The 20,903-nt window shown below is 49.9% G+C and overlaps 3 protein-coding genes across 3 annotated transcripts; 2 read left to right on the top strand and 1 right to left on the bottom strand.

Annotated features, from left to right (window-relative positions):
• Positions 1-8,520: 8,520 nt before the first annotated feature.
• On the top strand, positions 8,521-9,540 carry DEU56DRAFT_939603 (uncharacterized protein; the record flags this gene model as incomplete). The annotated part of the gene is made up of 6 exons (XM_041358872.1): positions 8,521-8,664; positions 8,722-8,754; positions 8,811-8,983; positions 9,032-9,114; positions 9,170-9,376; positions 9,428-9,540. The coding sequence occupies 6 exons, from the start codon at positions 8,521-8,523 to the stop codon at positions 9,538-9,540; spliced, it is 753 nt and encodes a 250-aa protein (XP_041200700.1).
• Positions 9,541-10,291: 751 nt separating this feature from the next.
• On the bottom strand, positions 10,292-13,061 carry DEU56DRAFT_874502 (uncharacterized protein; the record flags this gene model as incomplete). Its single annotated transcript, XM_041355968.1, has 5 exons — positions 10,292-10,647; positions 10,708-12,385; positions 12,439-12,726; positions 12,762-12,774; positions 12,832-13,061. The coding sequence occupies 5 exons, from the start codon at positions 13,059-13,061 to the stop codon at positions 10,292-10,294; spliced, it is 2,565 nt and encodes an 854-aa protein (XP_041200699.1).
• A 3,378-nt stretch (positions 13,062-16,439) lies between these two features.
• Positions 16,440-18,928, top strand: DEU56DRAFT_762439 (uncharacterized protein; the record flags this gene model as incomplete). Its single annotated transcript, XM_041350695.1, has 14 exons — positions 16,440-16,481; positions 16,626-16,646; positions 16,684-16,916; positions 16,963-17,110; positions 17,271-17,304; positions 17,362-17,400; positions 17,454-17,585; positions 17,652-17,774; positions 17,840-17,878; positions 17,934-18,136; positions 18,194-18,235; positions 18,291-18,320; positions 18,370-18,889; positions 18,921-18,928. 14 exons carry the CDS (start codon positions 16,440-16,442, stop codon positions 18,926-18,928), a joined length of 1,614 nt encoding a protein of 537 aa, XP_041200698.1.
• Positions 18,929-20,903: the final 1,975 nt, after the last annotated feature.

Below are 20,903 nucleotides of genomic sequence, written 5' to 3'. Positions count from 1 at the left end.
GGAACTGAAGGCCATCGAAGAGAAGAAGGCTCGCCAGGCTACTGAAGAAGCCGCACGCAAGACTGCTGAGGCTGAGGCCGCTAGGTCCGCGGACGTCGAGGAGGAAGAAGCACCCGTTCGTGCTCCGCGACAGGACGGGAAGAGGAAGCGTAGCGAGGCGGTAGTGGAGTCCGATGATGATGATGTCGCGGACAAGGAGATTGTGGTACAGGTGCGTGCTTGTGTGTTTGTTTCCCCTGCATATTTTGCTGACTTCCTTGTTTAGAGAAAACACCCGGCATAGCTCCCAAGCATGCGACCCGCTGCGTCAAGTGCGCTCAGACCGACCGCGACTGTTTTGGTTTCCCCGGGGTCGCTTGCAACGGGTGCAAGAAGTTGAAGGTCGGTTGTATCCATTCCAACCGCAAGAAGCGCCGTGTCCAGGCCGCCCCTACCCCCCTGTCCCCTCCAGCTCTCGTTCCGGTACCATCCGTCGCCCGTCTACCGTTTCACCTCCCATCGTACTTTCCGACTCTGATGGCGACGCCGAGTCCGTTATTTCCAAGGCACCCGCTTCTCCCAAGCACAAGGAGGCTGAGGAGTGATGATGAAGAGGAGGATGAAGTCGAAGAAGAAATTTGCGGTGCGGACAAGGAGTTCCCTAGCCTCGCCAACTCTGGACTTGGGGATGAGGAGGTTGCTATCCGGGGTGAGATCCGCCGTCTCCGCGCCAAGGCATACCAAGCCAATGCGCTGATGATGGAGGTCGCTAATGGACTTGATTTGATTGAATACCCCGCCTTAACCGTCGCCGTACTTAGATGCCCGGTTTATATCACTTGTACTTATAGCTTGTTTGAAGGCCAAAGTAGCCTTAGTGAATGAAGTGTCCGTGTCCGTGTCCGTCCATGTCCGTGTCCTGATCCCCATTGAGTGCCTGTGAGATAAGTAATAGTAAATGAGCATGCGCTTGCGATGCGGAAGAAGGTGAATGAAGACGGGTTACTTTTGCGGATTCCCGTCCGTCTTGTCTTCTTCGTTGCGCTTCCCTCATCTATGCCTTCCCATGTTCCCGTGATGCGAGTCCGATAACAAAGGGGCGTGGTGCGTACGGCACGCGTGTGAAGTGAAATATAGGTATTTGGTCCGTTATACGCACTGAAAAGAAAGAGGTATTATGAGTCTTGGATATATAGGATCGATCGGGACGGATTATGATGTGGTTTCTTGTGCTGTGAGAGCGTGTCTGCTAAAATGGGTGCGGTTGAGATCGCCGGACGAAACCCGGGGTAAAACGGATACTGAATATGGTACGGAATATGTGTCTGTGCATATATATATGAGTCCGATGGTGGTGCGAAAGTGGTTATTCTTCAATGTTGATATCGAATTCTTCTTCGTCCGGCTCATAACTGTCTTCTGCCGCTAGATTGTCCAATGCTTCATCCGTTATTCCGGTAATGCTTGTGACGGATATTTTTGTCGTGCTGCGAGAAAAATAGGGTATTAATCGGAATGCTGCATATCGTAACTTGGACACAGATCCGTCGATCTCTGCAAGGAGATATGAACCTGCCTTTAGTCCGTCGAAGGACCACCATAGGACCGAGATATCGCGGCTTCGTCTTTCGACTTAGCTCCTTCTCAACTCTGGTGTTCCGTACCAATACCAGGGTTCCGGACGGGAAGTCGTAATCCTTGATTGAGTTCCGGTACTTTTCCTCGAATCTGCAGATTGACTGATACCTTGATTCGAGTACTTTGTCTTTGATGGCATCTAGGTCTTCTTGTCGTTTCTGTAGTTGGCGGGCGCGCCATGCGATGAGATCTGCGGTAGAGAACTTTTCCTGGTCCGGAAGCGCAACCAGGAAAGTTGCTTCAGCTAAATCAAACGGAAAAACCGGTTCGACTCCATGAATCATAAAATATGGTGACAATCCGGTTGACTCTTGGATAGTTACCCGTTCTGCCCAAAATACCGTATGCGTGACCTGGTACCAGCGGGATTCGTCCCCCTCGCAACTTTTCATGATGGCCTCCCGGACATCAAGATGCCGTCTCTCAACTATACCATTTGCTTGCGAATTGTATGGCGAGATGCGGATAGGGTGGATACCGTATCTGTCTGCAAGTGAATCAACTGCTGCACGGAATGCGGGTCCGTTGTCCGTGACGATCTCCGTGACAGGACCCCATCTGCATAGGATGTCTTCGAATATGAAGTCGGCCAGGATCTTTGTCGTTTCTCGGCGGATCATTCTCCATTCCGGGTATCCGGTCAAAGCGCAACGTGCTTGAACTAATCGGTCGAATCCGCCCGCTTTGGGCATCATCATCGTGTCCATGTGTGCTTTCCAGAATATTCCGTATGGGATAGGAACGGACGGGGGGATATGCAGTTTGCGGGTCTGTCGGATCTGACATTCGTGACATGTTTTGTTGTACCATTTGATATCATCAATAATCATGGGCCACCAAAATCGTAAGAGAAGACGGGTCCGGATTGTCAGTATACCTTTGTGTCCGAGATCATCATGGGCTTCTTTGAGGATCCGTAACCGTTTGCCCACCGGGACTACTAGTTGATGCTTGCCGTGGGAGTGCCGTCTCCATAGGTTTCCGTCCATAATGAAGTATCTAGCTGCGGATGTAACAAACGCTTCAAAGTCGCGGTCCGTGAGCTGTGCAGGTCTTTCCCGTGTCTCCAGGAAGCGTCTGATTTCGATGATCCGGGCGTCCGTTGCTACTGCGGATTCGGAGCGGGGTATTTCAACCTCATCTGTGGAACTGTCCGCAGAGTCTAAGAATGCTAGAAGGGTTGGGGGACGGGCATCTGTCAGTGGTACGGGTTGCTCATACGGTATGTGTTCAATAAGATTCGCAATGCCGGAAATGCGGTAGGCTCGATCGTTCAGGATTTCCGTGCAAAAGGAGTACGACCGATCTAGCCAATCTTCGTGGTCATCATCCTCATCCGGATCATCTTCCGTGATTGGTCTCCTTGAGAGTCCGTCGACACCGGTATGTTTCGCAGCAGATACATGTACAAGTTTGAAGGAAAATAAGAGTATACCTGCAATCCATCGGTTGATCGTCGCATTCGGTTGGAGGTCCGGGTTGTTGATCATACCCTTGATGTACTTTGCGTCAACCTCAACCGTTAGGTTGGTGACACCAAAGATAAATACGCGCGACGGCACGGAGTGCGCGGAATAATCCGTAGAGTTCCAGTTTCGCTTGAGAGTAGCGGCTTTCAACTTCTGTGAGTGATATGGATCCGAACCGGTTTGGATACCGTTTGCCGTCTTCGCCGATTTGGAGCAATATGAAACCGACTGCTACCGATGATGTATCCACTGCAAGGATGACTTCTCGCCCGCATTCGTAATCGATCTGTCGCAATGCGGGGGACTCTAATACCAAGTCCTTCAGGGTCTGCATAGCTGTTTGTTGATCCGGTCCGAATTCGAATGGCGCGTCTTTCTTGGTCAGATTGATGAGTGGCCGTGCGATCTTGGAGAAATTCCGGATAAAGATGCGTAGTACACCGCATGTACCCAGAAATCCTCTGACTTGCGAAACGTTACGTGGTTCCGGCCAATCACGGATTTTCTGGATCTTGGAATCTTCCGGAACGCGACCTTCGAAGGTGCATTTGTGTCCGACGATGATTGCGGTTGGGGCAGCTAAAACGAATTTAGTAGCGGATACGGTCGCTCCAACATTCTCTAATCGTTGCAGAATCCGATTGAGAACTATGCAGTGTTCCCAAATGAAGCGGCGAATGCCGGGGTTGTCCGGGATGGTTTCATACGTGCCGTCAGCACTTTGATACCTTGTCCGAACGGACTTGACGGGTACATCGTCGATGAATGGGGAAGTGAATTCAGGAATCTCGTGCTGCAAAATAAACGCCGTATCTCCTTGGTATACCTGAACCGCATTTGCATGTCCTTGTGGAAGCGTGGTAAGCCGGTGAGGTCCGAGTGGTGTACCGAAGGTAGTAAGATCACGGGATTCTTCGTGGAGTGCGCGCTGATCATATCCTGAATATAAATCCATCATCCCGTAGACAGCATAACCGGCGAAGGATTCTGCTAGATGCTCCACAAATGGCGGAAGCGATGCATCGCGGATGGTTACCGCGTTGAGCGGCTGCAAGTCGTGCACTAGACGTAGCGACTTCCCGTCTTTCTTGACGACGCAGAACCACCGGGAACGGTAGGCTGCGGTAGACGGTTCATATACTCTGGAATCGATCTTTTCCTTGATAATCCTTATGACTTCATTGACAGTTGCCGGCGGAATCGGGATGTTGCGTTGTGACCACGGGACATGCGGAATGGTTGGGATTTTGTAAGGCGGGAAGCACGTTTCATTGAGCCGGCCTCTTTCTGACGCATCCCAAGCAAATGCAAGTTCATGGGTTCGTACGAGCCAACGTATGAGTTTCAATTCTTCCGGCCACAGCCAATTTGCTGGATCGAGGTCGAGCTTGTGAGCGCGTTCTTGGGTGAAGCGGATACCTGGGACGAGTTCGGGAGGGTGAGTAGGTAGTTCTGGCAGCCCGGCCAACGGATCATCTGGTAGGTGGCGGACAACGCGATATCCTGCCGGCATGGAAGTTTGAATGGTCCGTACTTTCTTCGCAACCGGCTTGTAGGTCAACATGTGCCGAGATGGATCATAGCTGTAAACTGAATTGAACGCGTTAGTATTGTCCGGGTTATTAGGGGAGCGGGTAGAGACTAGGTAGGTATACTGCGCCGAGAATAGCGCTTCAGAATAGGGTAAAGAGTGACTGTTGCTCCGTGAGAGCGGGTTGTGCGCGGATAGCGCGAGACGGGTTGTCTGAGGATGTAGGTACATTGGAGACTGAGTGAGAGAGATTGTTTGTTGTCCGTCAGTAATCTCCTCGCATGCATTGCGGATCATCGACTACTAAAAACCCTTCCGCTTCGGATGTTCCTTGCATTCGATGTTATGTCTGCAACCGATACATTTCTTGACCCAAGGTTCTGTTGGTATCCGAATTTCCTTGCCGGAGTTGGGGTCCGTCAGCGTGATGTCCTGGTCTCCGTTAGGAAGGTCTTCCGTGCGGCAACTAGTTAGCGTGAAGAATGGGCGTCCGAGTAACAGTTTGAAACTAGCCGCTTGCGCGACCTGGATCTGGAACCACATTTGTCCGATGCCGAAGTCCAATGACAGGTTCTCTATGACTCCGAGTGTCGAGTCCCTAGAGGTGTTAACGGATTCCATTGTTAGCTTGTGGTCCGAGCGTAACGGAACCCCCAATCCTTTCCATACTTCCCTGGGCATGACAATGCATTCTGCTCCTTGGTCGAGGACGCAAGTGATTACCTTGCCGCTTGCCAGGGTAGCTTTGATACATCGTAAGCTTTCGAAATGGTCCGCTACTATTCGTCCATCATCCGCTCGTGTCAGGCAATCATCATACTTCTGAAGCCAATGTCCTATATCCGGAGCTGCGGACAACTCGTTGACGGATACGAGTGCATCTGTGACCCGTTTGGTGGTGGTCATTTCGCGAAATACTTTCCGTACGTCCGGTGATACCGCAATGAGTTCCCGAACTGGTAGGCTGATACTAGCATCCAACATTCGATTTACGACACGTTTGTCCGCATCTTTGTCTTCAAGCGGAAAGGCGAATCTAGAGGGTTTAGTAGGAGGGATGGCATTAATGGCTGGTTTCGCGGATGATGATGTGGCAGGGCTCGCTACTGTGGCAGCGGGTTTGATGATAGCGCCCGGATTAGGTCCCGTGCTTGCAACGGCCTCTTTTACCTGTGGAGAACGGATTTCCTCTACTGGTACCGCCTTGGATGATGATCCCGGTGCGGTCCGCGATGGGGCGGGGGCTTGTATACCGTCAAAACGAACATTCTTACCCTTGGACTTAGTCCGTTCGGCGCGGGTGTTAGCGAACGCTTGGCATGCTTCGTACGCTGCTTGCTGCAATCTCTGGAGTTCTTCATCATCATCCTCTTCTTCCTCCGGCATCCGTGTGTGAAGGTAGGCGGATGCGTCGATGTCTTCCTCGATCTCGATTTGTGGTTGCGCGCGACAGTACAAACCTGCAATCACCGTGGCATTTGCGCCCGTTGCCGGACTCGATTGTATGGCTTGATCGATTCTTTCTTTGAAGGTGCCGTGCTCCCTATATCCTGGAATACCGGATCCGTCAGGCATGTATATCCGCCCTTGGTCTTCTACGATCTTTCCGTCACGGATATATTCCGCCTTTGTCCTACAGAAGCGGAAGAAATGGGTTGTTGCCCCACAGAAGTGGCATGGTAGTGGCGGCTGACTGGCTATGAACTCCTTCTTGACGACTATACCTGGGGCCATTTGCGAACTTGGGGCGGCTTGTGTCCTGGGCGGATAGTTATTCCGTGGCACGGGGTATGCTGCTGCTGGGGTGGCGGCTGATGCGGTGCCTGGCAATAGGAAGATGGCGGCCTTGTAGACGTGTTCAAATTCGTATGGTTCGTCGGGATGGTTGTCAACCAACAGAATGCTCAACCGATGGCGGATTTTTGCATTGATGTCCGCCGGGAATCCGTCCAGGAACATGCGGTTGCGTTCTTGTTCCGCAAGTTTCTTCTTGCTGATGAGAAATTTGGATACCTTGAAGAAGCTCCGGTAGTACGTGCCAAGCTCGACTTTGAGAGCTCATGGGGCTGCGTGCCTGCTCATCGGAAATCTTCTGTAAGTCAGCTCGAGTGAATCGTCTGTCACCTTCACATCCGGGGTACAGCGCTTTGAGTGCCGTGACAAATTTGTCCCAGTCCGTCTGTCCTGCCTCGGCTTCATCTAATATCTCCCATGTTTCCGCTTCATCTGCAGGTGCATACCGGATTGCCGCCTTGATGCGGGCTTCACCGGTTACTTGGCCGTGATCACATATCAGGTTGACGTCCTCGATGAATGCAAGGAGCTTTCCGGGGGTGCCGTCGAATTTGGGTGCGGCGTCGGTTCCCCTCAACGGCATTCTGAAGACGTTAGTTGACATCTTTGCGAGCGGAATGATAGGAGGTATAATCGGAGCGGGTGGTTGGAAGGGTGTAACTGGTAAGGGTATAGGGGGCGGAAGAAACTGGTAAGGCGCGGATACCCTTTTTGGGGACGGTGCGGAAGATGGGAGTGCTTCTAAGCGGGTGCGAGGGGACGGAAGTAGTAAGGTGTTCGAAGGTATATCGGGGACGGGGAGCGTGGGAGTGTGAATACGGGTAGGGTTAGAACTAAGGGATGACTCGGTAGAGGGAGTGTCTATAGAAATGAGCGGGCGGTTAGGGAAACTAAATGATCCGGGAAGTCTCGGGTATTCAACAATGTCTCTTTCTTCTTCTTCCGGTGCGGATAACGAGTCCGGGGTCAGGTGTAATGGTTCTTCGTCGGTATCTTCTTCTACGTATGAGTCAGCCGGAACGAAGAAATCTTCTTGAGATAGCTGGATGGATTGAAGATCTTGTTTTGCGCGACGCGCGGTAGTGAGCCTAAGCGATCTGCCGGCGGTGTCAGATGATCCCCTCGCGGTGGGCTCCAGTTGAGCGAAAGTGATTCCGTGTAGCCTGTTAGTGTAGACTACCGATCCGTTTTGAGTGCGAGTATTATAGCTCGTCCCAAGGGGATTGCTACTGAGGGATGTCTTCGCAATAAATGCAAAGGAATCAATCCGACGGGCTTAAGATCTGAGCGGCCGGTGAGCGGTGGGGAATCCGATGTGAGAGGAAGATGTCCGGACGGGAACGATTTTGATGGGACGGATGTCTAGCGGTGCGGATTTGGTCAAGGTGTCGAGGTAGCAAGGTATCGAGGTGGCAAGGTGTCTAGGTGTCGAGGTCTCGATGTAACGAGCTACCGGAAGTGATCCGAGGAACGGGAAGAGGTCCGTTGCGGTACGGAAGACTAAGGGGACTTGTTGATCACACCAACTTAGACAGTAAATCCAAGGGAGTAAAAGGAAGTGATATTGGTAGAGTACGATGCAACTATTTATCTTAACCCGTGAAAACTCGGGACCCACTTAAGCGACGGTAGTATAGGCGAGGCCGTAGCGCGATAATATGTAAGGGACGGCAAGCGGCCTCATGTATGGGAATGTACATGTAAACAGTCTGCTGTTTGATCAGAGTGATGAAAGGAGAGAAATAACGCACCAATGGGGATGGATGGACATGGATGGACAGGAACGAGGGGCAATTGAGGGAATCCGTCGCGGGTTGCATACCCGTTAGGTGTCCGGGAGGGCGGGAGTCGACGGAATAGGCCGGATGAACATGGACGTGAATACCTGACTAGGTGAGCTTCGGATCGTGCATAACTGGTGATTGTGAGGCTGGCGCCAGAATGTTTGGTACAACGCCTCATGGTACGCACAACCCATTGACCACTAGATCTAGATTTGACAAGCTTAAGAGCGCTCACAGAACTCACACACTGATAGTGGTTCAAAGTCTACTACTCTCAGCGCTGAAAATTTCTCACCGCTCAGTCTCATTGCTACCATTTACCTTCATGGATTCTTCAAGGATAAAAATGAAGATCGGTCGCTTTCGAATTCTCATCATAGGAAGAGCGAATGCAGGAAAAACTACTATCCTCCAGAGGGTGTGCAATACCAAAGAGAACCCAGAAATATTTGATAGTGCTGGGGAAAAGGTGCGCATCACGATGCTAGTACGAGGCTGATAGTGATGGCTGTTTCATCTACATCAGATTGATGCCGCTGTTTTGACAGCATCTAGAGAGGTATTATAACGTGTACTAGTACCATTAGTCGGCAACATAAACTGACATTTTCTCAGCGTGGAGAGCACGACATCGAGAACGAAATGGTGTTTCAAACCAACCCAGGATTCATCTTTCATGATTCGCGCGGTTTTGAAGCAGGCGGGGAATCCGAGTATGACAGGATGAACAAATTTATAGTAGACCGTTCGAAGGAAGGAAACATGAAGGATCGAATTCATGCTATATGGTAATTGGTCGAGTTGGCGACATTCACTGGCTCACTGCTTTGACACAGGTATTGCATACCTATGGATCAGGCAAGCCGGTGTTTTACTGAAGCCGAAGTCAAATTCTTCTCCCGCTGCAACACTGGAAGCAGTAAGCTTTGGACTTGTCCGTTGATCAGTGACTGACTCGCGACTTGGATCCTCAGTTCCAGTCATCGTGATATTTACAAAATTCGACGCACTCTACGCCACCGAATTCACACGACTGACAGAAAATGGAATGTCAAGGAAAGATGCCAAACGACTGGCCCCAAAGCACGCTGAGCAGTCATTTGCGAACGGGACACAAGTCAAGTCTCTATACGACCCAAAGATCATCCGACGGCCTCCAAAATGCCACGTCTGCCTCCCAGGTAAGCTGTAGATCATCGAAGTCTGATGCATGATGACTGTTGATTCATTAGACATGAACAAGGATAATGCTGATTGCGGGCCACTCATCGAACGGACTGCTGGAACTCTGGATGATCAAGTCCTTCAGCAATTATTCGTCTCGACTCAGCAGACCTCTGCATGAAATATGCAGTTGAGAAGTATCTACCCATCACTTGCCTGCCGCGAGCATTATTGACTATCATCCAGGACACTTGCAGCGCTTGTTGCCTCAGATGAGAAAATCTCATCTGAGGATGCAATAGTTAAATTGGGTGACTGGTTTCCGCATGTTTGGGTAAGATTACGGGAATGTTCGAAAGTTGCTCTCATTTATTTGTTGGGTGTTTTTTTACAGGTAGTACGTCTGTTGATCCTCGTTTGCGCTCGAGTCATGCTGATCCAAGTCATTGCTCACTCTTCGTAGGACGTGAGTGTCTTGATCTTCCTTCGAGCTCGAGCCATGCTGATCTGTTGCCTACTCTTCGCATGCCGTGAGTTTCTTGATCCTCCTTCGAGCTCGAGCCATGCTGATCCAAGTCGTTGCCCACTCTTCGCAGGACGTGAGTGTCTTCCTTCGAGCTCGATTCATGCTGATCCAAGTCGTTGCCCACTCTTCGCAGTTTGTGAGTGTCTTGATCCTCCTTTGAGCTTGAGCCATGCTGATCCAAGTCGTTGCCCACTCTTCGCAGACTGTGAGTGTCTCGATCCTCCCTTGAGCTCGAGCCATGCTGATCCAAGTCGTTGCCAACATCAGGAAAAACCTCCTGCCCTAAGTTAGATACAAATAGACAAAATATGTCTAAGCTCGATAAATTATCACAAGTTAGATGTAGATATACATAAATGCGATAATGTTCATAACATAGAAACAATTATTGCAAGTTTAGAGGGTACTACCTAAGGGTAACAAAACTATGCCTATCTATGTAAGAATTAACAAAAAATACATCACATTCCTTGAGGACGTTGTTGCTCGTCCAGTGACGAGGTGCAACTGCTCCAAATTTCGGGATAAGGTGTACACTGCGGGCAATATTCGAAACAGGGATTTTGCTAGCAACTCGCTCACCCGAACGAACAAAACGGGTGATTTTGTACATCCCGTGTCTTGAATCTGGTGCCGAAGTAAATGGAGTGAACCAATCAATGTAAGCAAGGTGTTTGGGAGGTTGATTCGTCGGAGGGAATAATAACTGTGCATCTCTTTCTCGCAGCGAGAAAATTGCACGAATTTGTCCAACACGATAGCCTGTGAAGTCCGAGTTGTATATTAGTAAGTAAAGGTAACATAAGGGCCATCGAGCATTACCTTCGACACCAACAGACTGACCAGTGCCGTCGCTTATAAGCGCTGTATCAAAACGAGCAGGCAGGGCATCATTTCGTCGGCGAGTGCCAGTGCGATGTGGCTTGACGTGGACACTATCCACCGTAATGAGTGGGTCACCATGCCCTCGAGCATCGACAGATAGCCACTTTATCTTGTGGTAGACAGCCACAGAATGAAACGGCAGGAGTATGTTTGCAGCAAGGTCTTCGAGACGTCTGCGAGAGAGGGGTTCATCTAAATGATTTTGTTGCGCGACGTATCGAGCGAGTGCTTCGTGAAAGTAAGTGGCGCCATAATCTGAGATTAAACGTTGAAAAGACACAGCTCTAGCACTTGGGTGCTTTGTCAACGTTTGTGTTCGGTCAAATGATTGGTCTGGTGGTCGAGGATGACGAGAAGGAGTGTTGTGGAGTCGCCACTGAATAAATTTCTGGTGGCGTATGATCTTCTCTTTGCGTTCAAGCCATTGAGTCATTTGCGCGAACTCGTCCTTGTGATTTGTTGCACGGTAGGCATCTTTCGCTAAGTCGATGTGAAGATGTTCAGTATACTCCGTATTGTAGTTATCCGTCGTGCCGTACAAGCGAATCATTGATATGTAGTGACGAGTGGCGTGAAGTTTCGGAAGATTGAAATGATTTCGAACGCCAAGGTCAACGAATATTTGTTTGTTGTCGTGGAATAGGGCAAGAGCTTCGTCGAGGAGAGATAATGACTCTGAACTATGGCACGGATATCGTGCCAAGTAAAGGAAATCTAGGAGACCACGGACTGCACGTAAAAGACGTGCCGAAGAGAAACCACCGGGAAGTCGAACATCAATAATTACACCGAGGATAAAACAACATATATGAGCATGCTCGGTGCCGCTAACACAAGAGAGGCCAGTTATGCCTTTCCTGAATAGGCGAATGTGGTGGTTGGGGGGTAATCTTCGGCACCTCGCATCAATCTCGGATGGTCCACATGCCTGCGCGAGCCAGCTTAGAAGGTGCTTAACCAGACCCTGGTACAGCTGGTGAAGAATGTCGGGCGTGATGGCCTGGAATATGTTGGCATAGGGTAGTCTTTCCCAAAACGGGTGAATGACGGGCTTGATGCCAGCGTCGCGACATGCCTGTACGAAATCGAGGTCTCCGATATCAATCATAGTGAGTGCGTCAAGAACGGTGTTGAGATCACGTATCTCAAAGGGAGTTGTGCTACTCTGTAGTTCATTGGCTGGGATATCACATTTAGGGCACTCTGTAGTTTTGACTGCGGCAGCAAGCACTTGTTCGGGGTAATCGCCAACAAAACAAGCAAATAGATGATGACAGTGGCGTGAGATACCATCACCACTGCGCATAGCTAGGCCATCAAGACCAGCATTTTCGAGTGGCGACAAAATACGTGCCATGCACGCATGATAGAGATTTGCTGCACTTCGACGACGTGAGGCTTTGTTGTCGATATGTTCCAGACAGGAGGTGGGAAGGTACGCGAGGAGGACATGAGCACGTCGGGATGGTTTGCGTCGAATCTCCTTAGGAATATTTCCGATGGTGAGGTAGACGGGGTATGCAGTTTTGTTACGGAACAGCGTCACCTGAGTTTTGTCAGTCGAAATGATAACAGGTATGATTGTTGCCCCTGGCTGCTGCTCGTCAAGCTTTTTCTGTTTGCATCAAGGTTAGTTGATAGCAATGTAATACTACACGAAGTTCTTACCTGGGTGTTCCACCACCATGTACCTGTGTGCATGTCGCCGTATAGTCGAACTGTTTCGTCATCGTTTGTGTAATGGCGCTCTGGCGCAAAAACAAGGTAGTCCGCGAAGTCTGGGTCGCCATATAGTTCCTTGATGCATTCCATGATGTCTCGATAGTGAATATCGAAAGATTCTCCCGCAACAATGATCTGTTCGTGGTGAAATTTCGGATGACCAGGGAGTTGTTTATCGATGATATTATTCAACTCCCTTGAATTTCTGTAAGAAAGGTCAAGGCGTTCGCTAACCTGTGAATGAAGATTTGTCACGTCTGACTCGGTACTTGGAAAAGATCACTTACACCATCAATACCAAGCAAATCCGAAAAGGCTGTTGAGCTCGGGCCATGTTACTTGGCCCACTGTGCAATCTCCCAATCCATACGAGAGGTGAATGGTGAATAAGGGTTTTCCGCATCATTGATGCTGCGACCATATGCAGAGTTAACGTCCCGAACTTCCGCATGAGCGATTGGCTTTCCTGCTCGAATATCGGGATACTGCACAATTGAGATCCTGTCTTGCTCAACAATCTGACGTTCAATATGCTGGCGTGATTCGCAATCAGCGCCGTTGTCATCCATGGGATCATCTAGCTCGCTGCCTGGTGTGTCGCCGTTGTCCTCCTGGGCTGGTGGCTCCCACTCGTGCTCATCAGCAGCACCCTCCTCATCACTGCTGCTTTCGTCAAGTGGTCCTAGTGGCTCTTCATCAAACGTCTCGAACAAATCATCTTCGAGGTCCTGCATATCCACATCATTCACTGCGTTTAACGCGTGATTTGACAAAGTTGCACAAATCCACCAAAATAAACCTAGTTCACCTTAGTCATAGCCCTCGACAACATGCCTTCAATGCTGCTTCGTCTCTACACAGCTATCCTTGAATAGACAACCAGCGCCGACCAATTCACACCCCATGACTAGACGGCTGTATCAAAATGTAACTACATGTGACAACCCTCGGAATATATAGCGAGTTTGACTCACTATCTGCGAGATATTTGTGCCATATGACCACCCGAAAATTGCTGGTATGATCTCACATATGGATAGTGTGTTTAACACCAGGGCTGAGGGTTTCGTCGCAAATATTTGCCCAAGTCCGTTCGGTTTGTTGACTGACTTATTCTTTGACTACCACCACATCAACGAAGACTCGGAAACCTGAACATGGCCAGAAACAAGGTGAGGACCATTTTTTGACACAGGGACGTTGATCACGATATCAGTCACAGCGATCAATCGCTCTTTGGCCATCTGGGGACCTGATGCAAAGGAATTCAATCCTGACCGTTGTATGTCGTCGAAGCGGAGCTCAGGTTGGTTCAGGATTGGGCTTTGATGGGTTGGGTGAGAGATTCTCCTGTTTCTCCGTTCCAAGCAATGACCTCTCCATCTCCATCACCGCTTGCTATTATTTGCCCATCTCGTGATACTGCCAATGCCTCCACTACACTGCGATGCCCCTCCATCTTCTTCAACACAACACCTGTCTTCAAGTCCCAAAGACAAACTGTCTTGTCCCACGAGCCCGTAACCATTCTTCGTCTATCCGGGAAAACTGCGACTGTGCTTACGCGCTTCTCATGACCTTCAAAAGTTCGAAGGGGTGTGGTGCTTGGAACAAACTTCGACATTTAACTGGAGGTTGGTAGTGTTGAGCATGGTCGAGGCAGACTTTGGAGTGTTTGTGAGCGTCTGTGTCTCAGCTGCAGAGGTGCGTGTATTGTGCGTTTTTACCTTACTTCAATACATTAATCTGCCTCGTTTACATAGACGCCCAAGACACAAGCTGGTTCGCTTCCACAAATACTCCCTATTGTCACACTTGCTTTCCTCGACAGTATACCCTCCCGCTGCCTGAGCACTATATACATTCGTCTGACTCTTGTCTCCACATCTTCTAGCATGGGTGCCCTCGCATCATAGTGCGATTGCTGCTTCCTGGCGCTCGTATCTGGCCGACAACCATCTATCCTAGATGACCGCATCAATATTGTTGTTTCTGTTGTTGAGCAGTGGCTCCAACACATCACCGTGTAACTTGCCCGAACACTTGCATACACCTTGCTGCAATATGACCACTTCATTTGGTCGACTCCCAGGATCTGCGTGTGCACCAAATGTAGCTGACTTTCTTTACCCTCACGCCTCAAACCAGCCACTCATTACTGGAGGTTGGTAGTGTTGAGCACTGTCACGCATGTCGCACCGTTGATGTGTTTAGAACAAGGGTTCACGCAGGGCGTGGCAGAGCTTATTTGACGTGTCGAGGGGGTGTAGCATATATGCGCACGACGTGATTGTATTACTCTATCAAATCAGTATCTGTTTTGATCAGTATCACATGGCTTGTTTGACCTGGGTCTAGGTCACCTAAGACTGGCTAGCTGTCACATAGTAAAACGGCCACAAAATCAGAGCAAAACAAAGGTTGTACTGATGGACTTCATACATATAGTTTAGCCTAGGACTACATCACCTTGCCACAGCCAGCTAGATGTTCAAGCAAGTCAATTTGTTGTCATTTAGATAGTTCATAGTTATAGAGTTAGCCGTACATAGCTAATATGCGAGACGCTGGACCTGTCATGGGTTCAAGCTGATGCAACGTGACCATGTTCTCACATTTTTTCATACTACAAATACTCGCTGGCTACACCCAGTGATTGTGCGCGGGAGGATTTGGAGTGCGCAAATTAGTGCGAGAGGCAGTAAGGACAGCGTTACAGCGTGTGTCCTTCGTTTTGGCAAGATGCTGACTCAAGCCGGTGACCGAGAGGTCATTTCGATGGCATCCTGGACATTCAACCATGGTCACGATGCTGTAACAGAGTTCATGGTACCCTGTTATCACTCGGATGTTACTCGGTTCTGTCAGACCCTGAGGAAACACGGTACGGACATCCTCACATAATTCAGGACCCCAGACTCTTCCTGTGATGTTCGGTTCATGTTGACTTTGACTTTTCAGATCACTTTTCCCTTTGCGACACCACACCACCCTCTCCACTCGTCACCCCATCATAGCTGCTGTGCATGGTCCACTTGTACCTACCCACCCATCCCCCCTTCGCAACACCACAGCGCCCTCTCCACTCATCACCCCATCATAGCTGCTGTGCATGGTCCACTTGTACCTACCCACCCATCCCCCCTTTGCAACACCACAGCACCCTCTCCACTCGTCACCCCATCATACTAGCCGCTGTGCATGGTCCACTTGTACCTACCCACCCATCCCCCCTTCACAACACCACAGCGCCCTCTCCACTCGTCACCCCATCATAGCTGCTGTGCATGGTCCACTTGTACCTACCCACCCATCCCCCTTTTGTTGCATCCCTCTGTTCTCTCCTCAACTTTTCCATTTGTCTTATCCTCTTTGCGCTAACATTTTGTTTCATCTTAACGCAAACATTGTTGTATTTTACAAATGCATCTCTCATTACTATATACATTTGTTTCTACATGTAACTACGAGCAGCTAGTCCAATCTCCTGTGGCGGAAGGCCTGAAAGTTTCGCCCATGTGCAATTCAAGTAACAATGATCTTGTGTGAACTTGGACGCAAGGAAAGTGCGGCAGGGGCAAAAAAGTGGCGAGGGAAGTGGAGGTAGTGGTGTTCTGCTTAGGCTTGTGCAGAGACACCTTCTCAGCATCAAATACCGGTTCTGCAAATGCAGAGTCAACCTCAAGTGTAATGGGATTGATGCGGATGGTATTCAGTAAGGCATTGCCTCGTGATGTTTCTGCTAGAAGCGCTGACCTCACCTTGAATGATACGTTCAACCGATTCCTTTTCGCAAGTGGACCCAGGGTGCCCCTTCTCCTGCGTGACGAGCTCTGGGACCTTGGCGCATATAGCCATAGTCTGAAGGCTGAATTTTAAGTGTCAGGGACACCATGCCAACTGGGTATAGATAGTCCTGGTAAATAAGTGTATTGTGACTGACAGCAATGAAAGTGTATATGTTAGTGGTGTCATCAAGACGAGCGAGGGTGAGTATGCGAGTGGTGGTGGCAGGAGTGGAACATAGGCCTGCTCGTTCGTTGTGGTTGGACAAATAAGCTGAACCGAACATACAGGAAGAGTCTGGGGTCCTTTCCTGGTGAATTATATGAGGGTGTCCGTACCTCTCTCAGGGTTTGACGGAGCCGAGTAAGGTGCGAGTGATAACAGGGTACCGGAAATTCAGTCCAGAATAGAATTAGTGCTGGGTTGACGTTAAACGCCAAGTGCGAGCACCGAGCAGTTGTGGGTCTTCAGTTGGAGTATGCTCGTGGATGCCGACAGGAGATAATATATGTTGGTGTCTTGTCAGATGTGTTGGCGCTGGAGGTGATGGCCGATAGGGAAGATAGGATAATGTTGGTATCCAGTCCAAGGATGGTCCAGAGTACAATTAGCGATACAATTCAAGGACGGTCTAGAATGTAAATTAGCGCTGATCAGTAAAGGCACCTCCTCCTGAAAATGCAGAATTTCTCGCCTTCAAGTTCTTGTCTCCCTGCTCGTTCCAAAACCAGATCTGGGGAACAGCGAAAATCAGGTGTCTGTTGGGTGGGTGGCACTGGATGTGATGACCAATGGGAAAGAGGGGATAAAGTTCGTACCAAGTACGAGAATGGTGTGGCCCTGGAATGCAGTATATTAGCGGATTATGAAAACAGAGCAGTAAAAGCCTCCATCCCCCAAAAGAAATTTCATCTCTCACCTTCAACTTTGTCTCCCCACTCGTTCCAAAAACCACACTCGTTCCATTTAAATCCACCTATATATCTTATTAGCACGCTATGAGCAGTGAAACTCCTCCCACTCGGGGTATGTACTCACAGTTGGTGTTGTTCGTGCAGCTTATAGCCGCTTGTATGTCTGCAGGTGTCCGAACTGCAAAGAAGAATGCTCTGAAAAACGCGGGTCAGTACAATTGAAGTCTGATAAAAAAAATAAACTCACATGCGAGAACATAGTCTGGCTGCCAGAGAAGACATGCACTAAGCGCCAGCAACGTGACACACCAAGTTCGCAACGTGACACGCAATGTGAACCACAGTGGGGTTCACAACTGCAGTCAAAGCCTAAATCAACGAAGAAGAGGAAGAGTCAGTACCTATCTGAATCCAGAAGTACCTAGTGACAACTAGCAGTAGATGTCTCACCAGTGGCAGAACAAGAAGACGAAGTGACAACTAAGCGCCGGTCACCAGACACACCCAGTGCACAAGATGAACCACAGTGGGGTTCACAACCACGGTCACAGTCCAAGCCTAAATCAACTAAGAAGCGTTATTGTTAGTACCTCTCTGAATCCTGGAGTCCCACGTAGTAACACTAGTAGGTACTATCTCACCTGTAGCATCAGATGACGAAGATGAGGCTGTGAAACGCAAACAATGTAAGCCGTTGATCAAACACTAACAGTACAAACATACTCACTGATATTGGTCCAGCGCGGCTGGATGCTAAAAAGTCCTCAGGCCATACTGCTCGTCAACTTACATCCATCAAGGAAGATCAGTTAGAACAGAGCGGGAGTGAAGAAGAGGGCGACCATACCGATAATGACCAGACTGATGTTGCCAGCGATGCGGAGGAGTCCGATGATAGCGACTTTGAAGACCCGACATCTATCACGAAGATGCTATCAACAGAGGTAAATTCAGTTTTGTCAGCTTAGTCATATCCAGATCAGAGCCACACAATGTCACAGATTCCAAGTTTCGTCTCCAGTTCCAAGGCGAAAAACCCTCCAGTAAGTACTAGTAACTGGTACCACGACTCAGAACTAAAACCCTGTGAACAAACAGGCTGCTCGTGATCGTAAACGAGCCGCAGAGGTAAGAGCACCTTGTGTGACAAATCTGTACTGATTTCATGAATTTTCAGACGCCTGTGTGGGCCAACGATCTCATGATCAGCGAATCGGAGTCTTGCGATGACTCAGCGCCCAAGTCCGACGGTGACACCAGTACCTTCATCAGTGCATCAACCTCGTACCAGTCCATTGGTCGTTCTGAGGCTTCCACTGGCAGCATGGCCAAAATTCGAGCCAAGCCCAAACAGCACCTCATGAAGGCCGACATCGTAAAGGCAAAGTCAGAGCAAGATTTTTCTGATGCCGAGGACAAGTTGGACACCAGTAGTACCGTTGGTAGCAGATCGTCTTCGCACCCCTCTGGATCTTCAAGTGCAAAGCTCATCCTGACTGAACACGGGAAGGTGAAGATGATGGACCAGGATGTCACAACTCGAAAAGTGATTCAAGGTGCTATCCTCGAGGCGAAGGCCCATATGACTTTCGTTAACGGCTACCCGGAGTTGATTGAAAAAACTTCCTTTTCACGCGACACACTCCTCAAGGCAGCTCGTGATCATGGCGCAACATCTATTGAGTTGAAACTCAAGAGTAATGATGCATATGCATCGGCTCTTGCAAGCCTGGTAAGTCAATGTCGAAATATATGCTCACCTAACTTGTGATGCCCTTTGCAGGTCGAAGCTCGTGTACTGCTGTTTCGTGGTGATCTGAAGGACGACGCTTGTGGTCAAGTCGCAGCTTACCTTCGCTTAGGACCCAACGGTGTTGCCTCCGCTAAGGCCTTCATCGAGAACCACAGTTATCATTATTTCATGCAGTTCGGTGTTGTTAAAACCGTGTTCAACGGGTCGGACCGGAGGGGCTTAGCTTCAGCTCGTGCGCTGCGCTCTTTACCCGAGTACGTGCCCCTAATTTACAGGGGGTTGGATATCGTCGGCCGAAGGGTATAGACGGGCCGGACGAGAGAGAGAAGACTACCCGAGACTTCGTCCGGGTAGAAACTAACAAGGTACAGACTACCCGAAGGTAGAGGCGGAGGTATTTAGCCTTAGGGATATAATCCCGAGGCTCGGAGGATCGGACTAGGGTAATAATCCCAAGAGCCGAGAGGACACGAGGATTTGAACAGAGTCTAAGTTAATATTCGAACTGAGGAAATACTACGGGTTACAAAGGGTTTATATACTGTAGTGTATCCGACGGGTTTCCGGCCGAAGCGCAGTCTTCGGATCAGAGGGCTATGTAGAAAATGTACTAACGGATATGAACCGCTGCGGACGATCGAGAATGGAGCCGGAGATTAAATGAAACAGGGGGGACAAGTTAAATGAAAGGGAAATGAATAGACTAACGGACGGATCAGAATGAACCCGGACATTAACTGTCAGGATGATCCGGACACATAGGGGCAGAAAGAAGCCTATACAAATGGGGACTCAGGGAAATGAATTCTAGAACGGACCCGAGGAATCGGGTGGATCGGACCGGACGAGAAGCCTCATGTATGGGATATGACAGTATCCCCCCATTAAGGCCGAGCCCACGAGGCCAAGGCCGGATCTCCGATCCGATGATAAGAGCGCGAGAACGGATCCGGATTTTTAGCGAAAAATTGATAAAGGGTTGAGGGTCTTTGATGGGACGCCATTCCCTTTGATTCTTACCACCCACCAACTCCACTATCATGTCCCAGACCCCATCCGACTCTACCTCGGCTACCAATGCCCGGCTTGCGGCCATCCGGGCCCGGTTAAACGCAGCGCAGCAAGAGCTGGCCCAGGAGGAAGAGAGAGTACTCGCGGAAATGGAAGCCGAGCGAAAGCGTTTGGAGGAGGAGAAGCTGAAGGAGGAGGAGAGGCTGAAGGAGGAGGAGAGATTAAGGGAGGAGCAGAAGAAGAAGGACATAGAGGAGACCCGGAAGAGGCTTGCTGAGAAGTCCGCTTCGTCCGGGCCTGCAGTGAGTAGCGTATTTCGTCGGCCGATGTTTTTTGTCTGATGGACATAGGTTTCTGTTGGCTTTAAGGACGTCGGACGACCCTGTAAGCCCTGCTCCGATAAGAAGCGGGCCTGCGTTTACTCGGGCGTGTCTGCCACGGGCCGGGTGAGTGGACTTCTTTCGTCCGGATGTGAGTTTTACTGATGTTTTGAAGCCGGTCAACGCGTGTGACCACTGTCGCACTGCGAAGATGAAGTGCCATGGTGGGGCGCCACCCGCCCGGACGGATACTGACAAGGGCAAGGGTAAGAAGCGGCCCCGTGCTGCGGGGACTCCGTCTCCTAAGGGTAAGGCGAAGAGGCGTCAGAGGAGTCCGGTTCCTTCGGACGACTCTGTTGAGATCGTCCCCGGCCCCCTACCCAGCATTATCAGTGAGGAGCAGGATTTCCTGGAGTACGACGATCAGGCTTGGGTGGCGGCCGTCAACGACATGGTCGCAGAGTTGGCCCGGACCAACAGTCTTCTCGAGAGGACTGTTGAAGCGGCCGAAAGTAGCACCGGTGCCATCGGCCGGCTCCTGGAGCAACAAAGGGTCTTCCAGGCCCTCTTTCTGACTGAGATGAGGATGTTTTTCCAGAGGGAGAGGGAGTTGGAGAAGGGGCCGGA

This window comes from Suillus clintonianus (assembly GCF_016758775.1).
Source record: "Suillus clintonianus strain FC179 chromosome Unknown DEU56scaffold_225, whole genome shotgun sequence".
NCBI lineage: Eukaryota > Fungi > Basidiomycota > Agaricomycetes > Boletales > Suillaceae > Suillus > Suillus clintonianus.
This window is presented reverse-complemented; position numbering and strand designations above follow the sequence as displayed.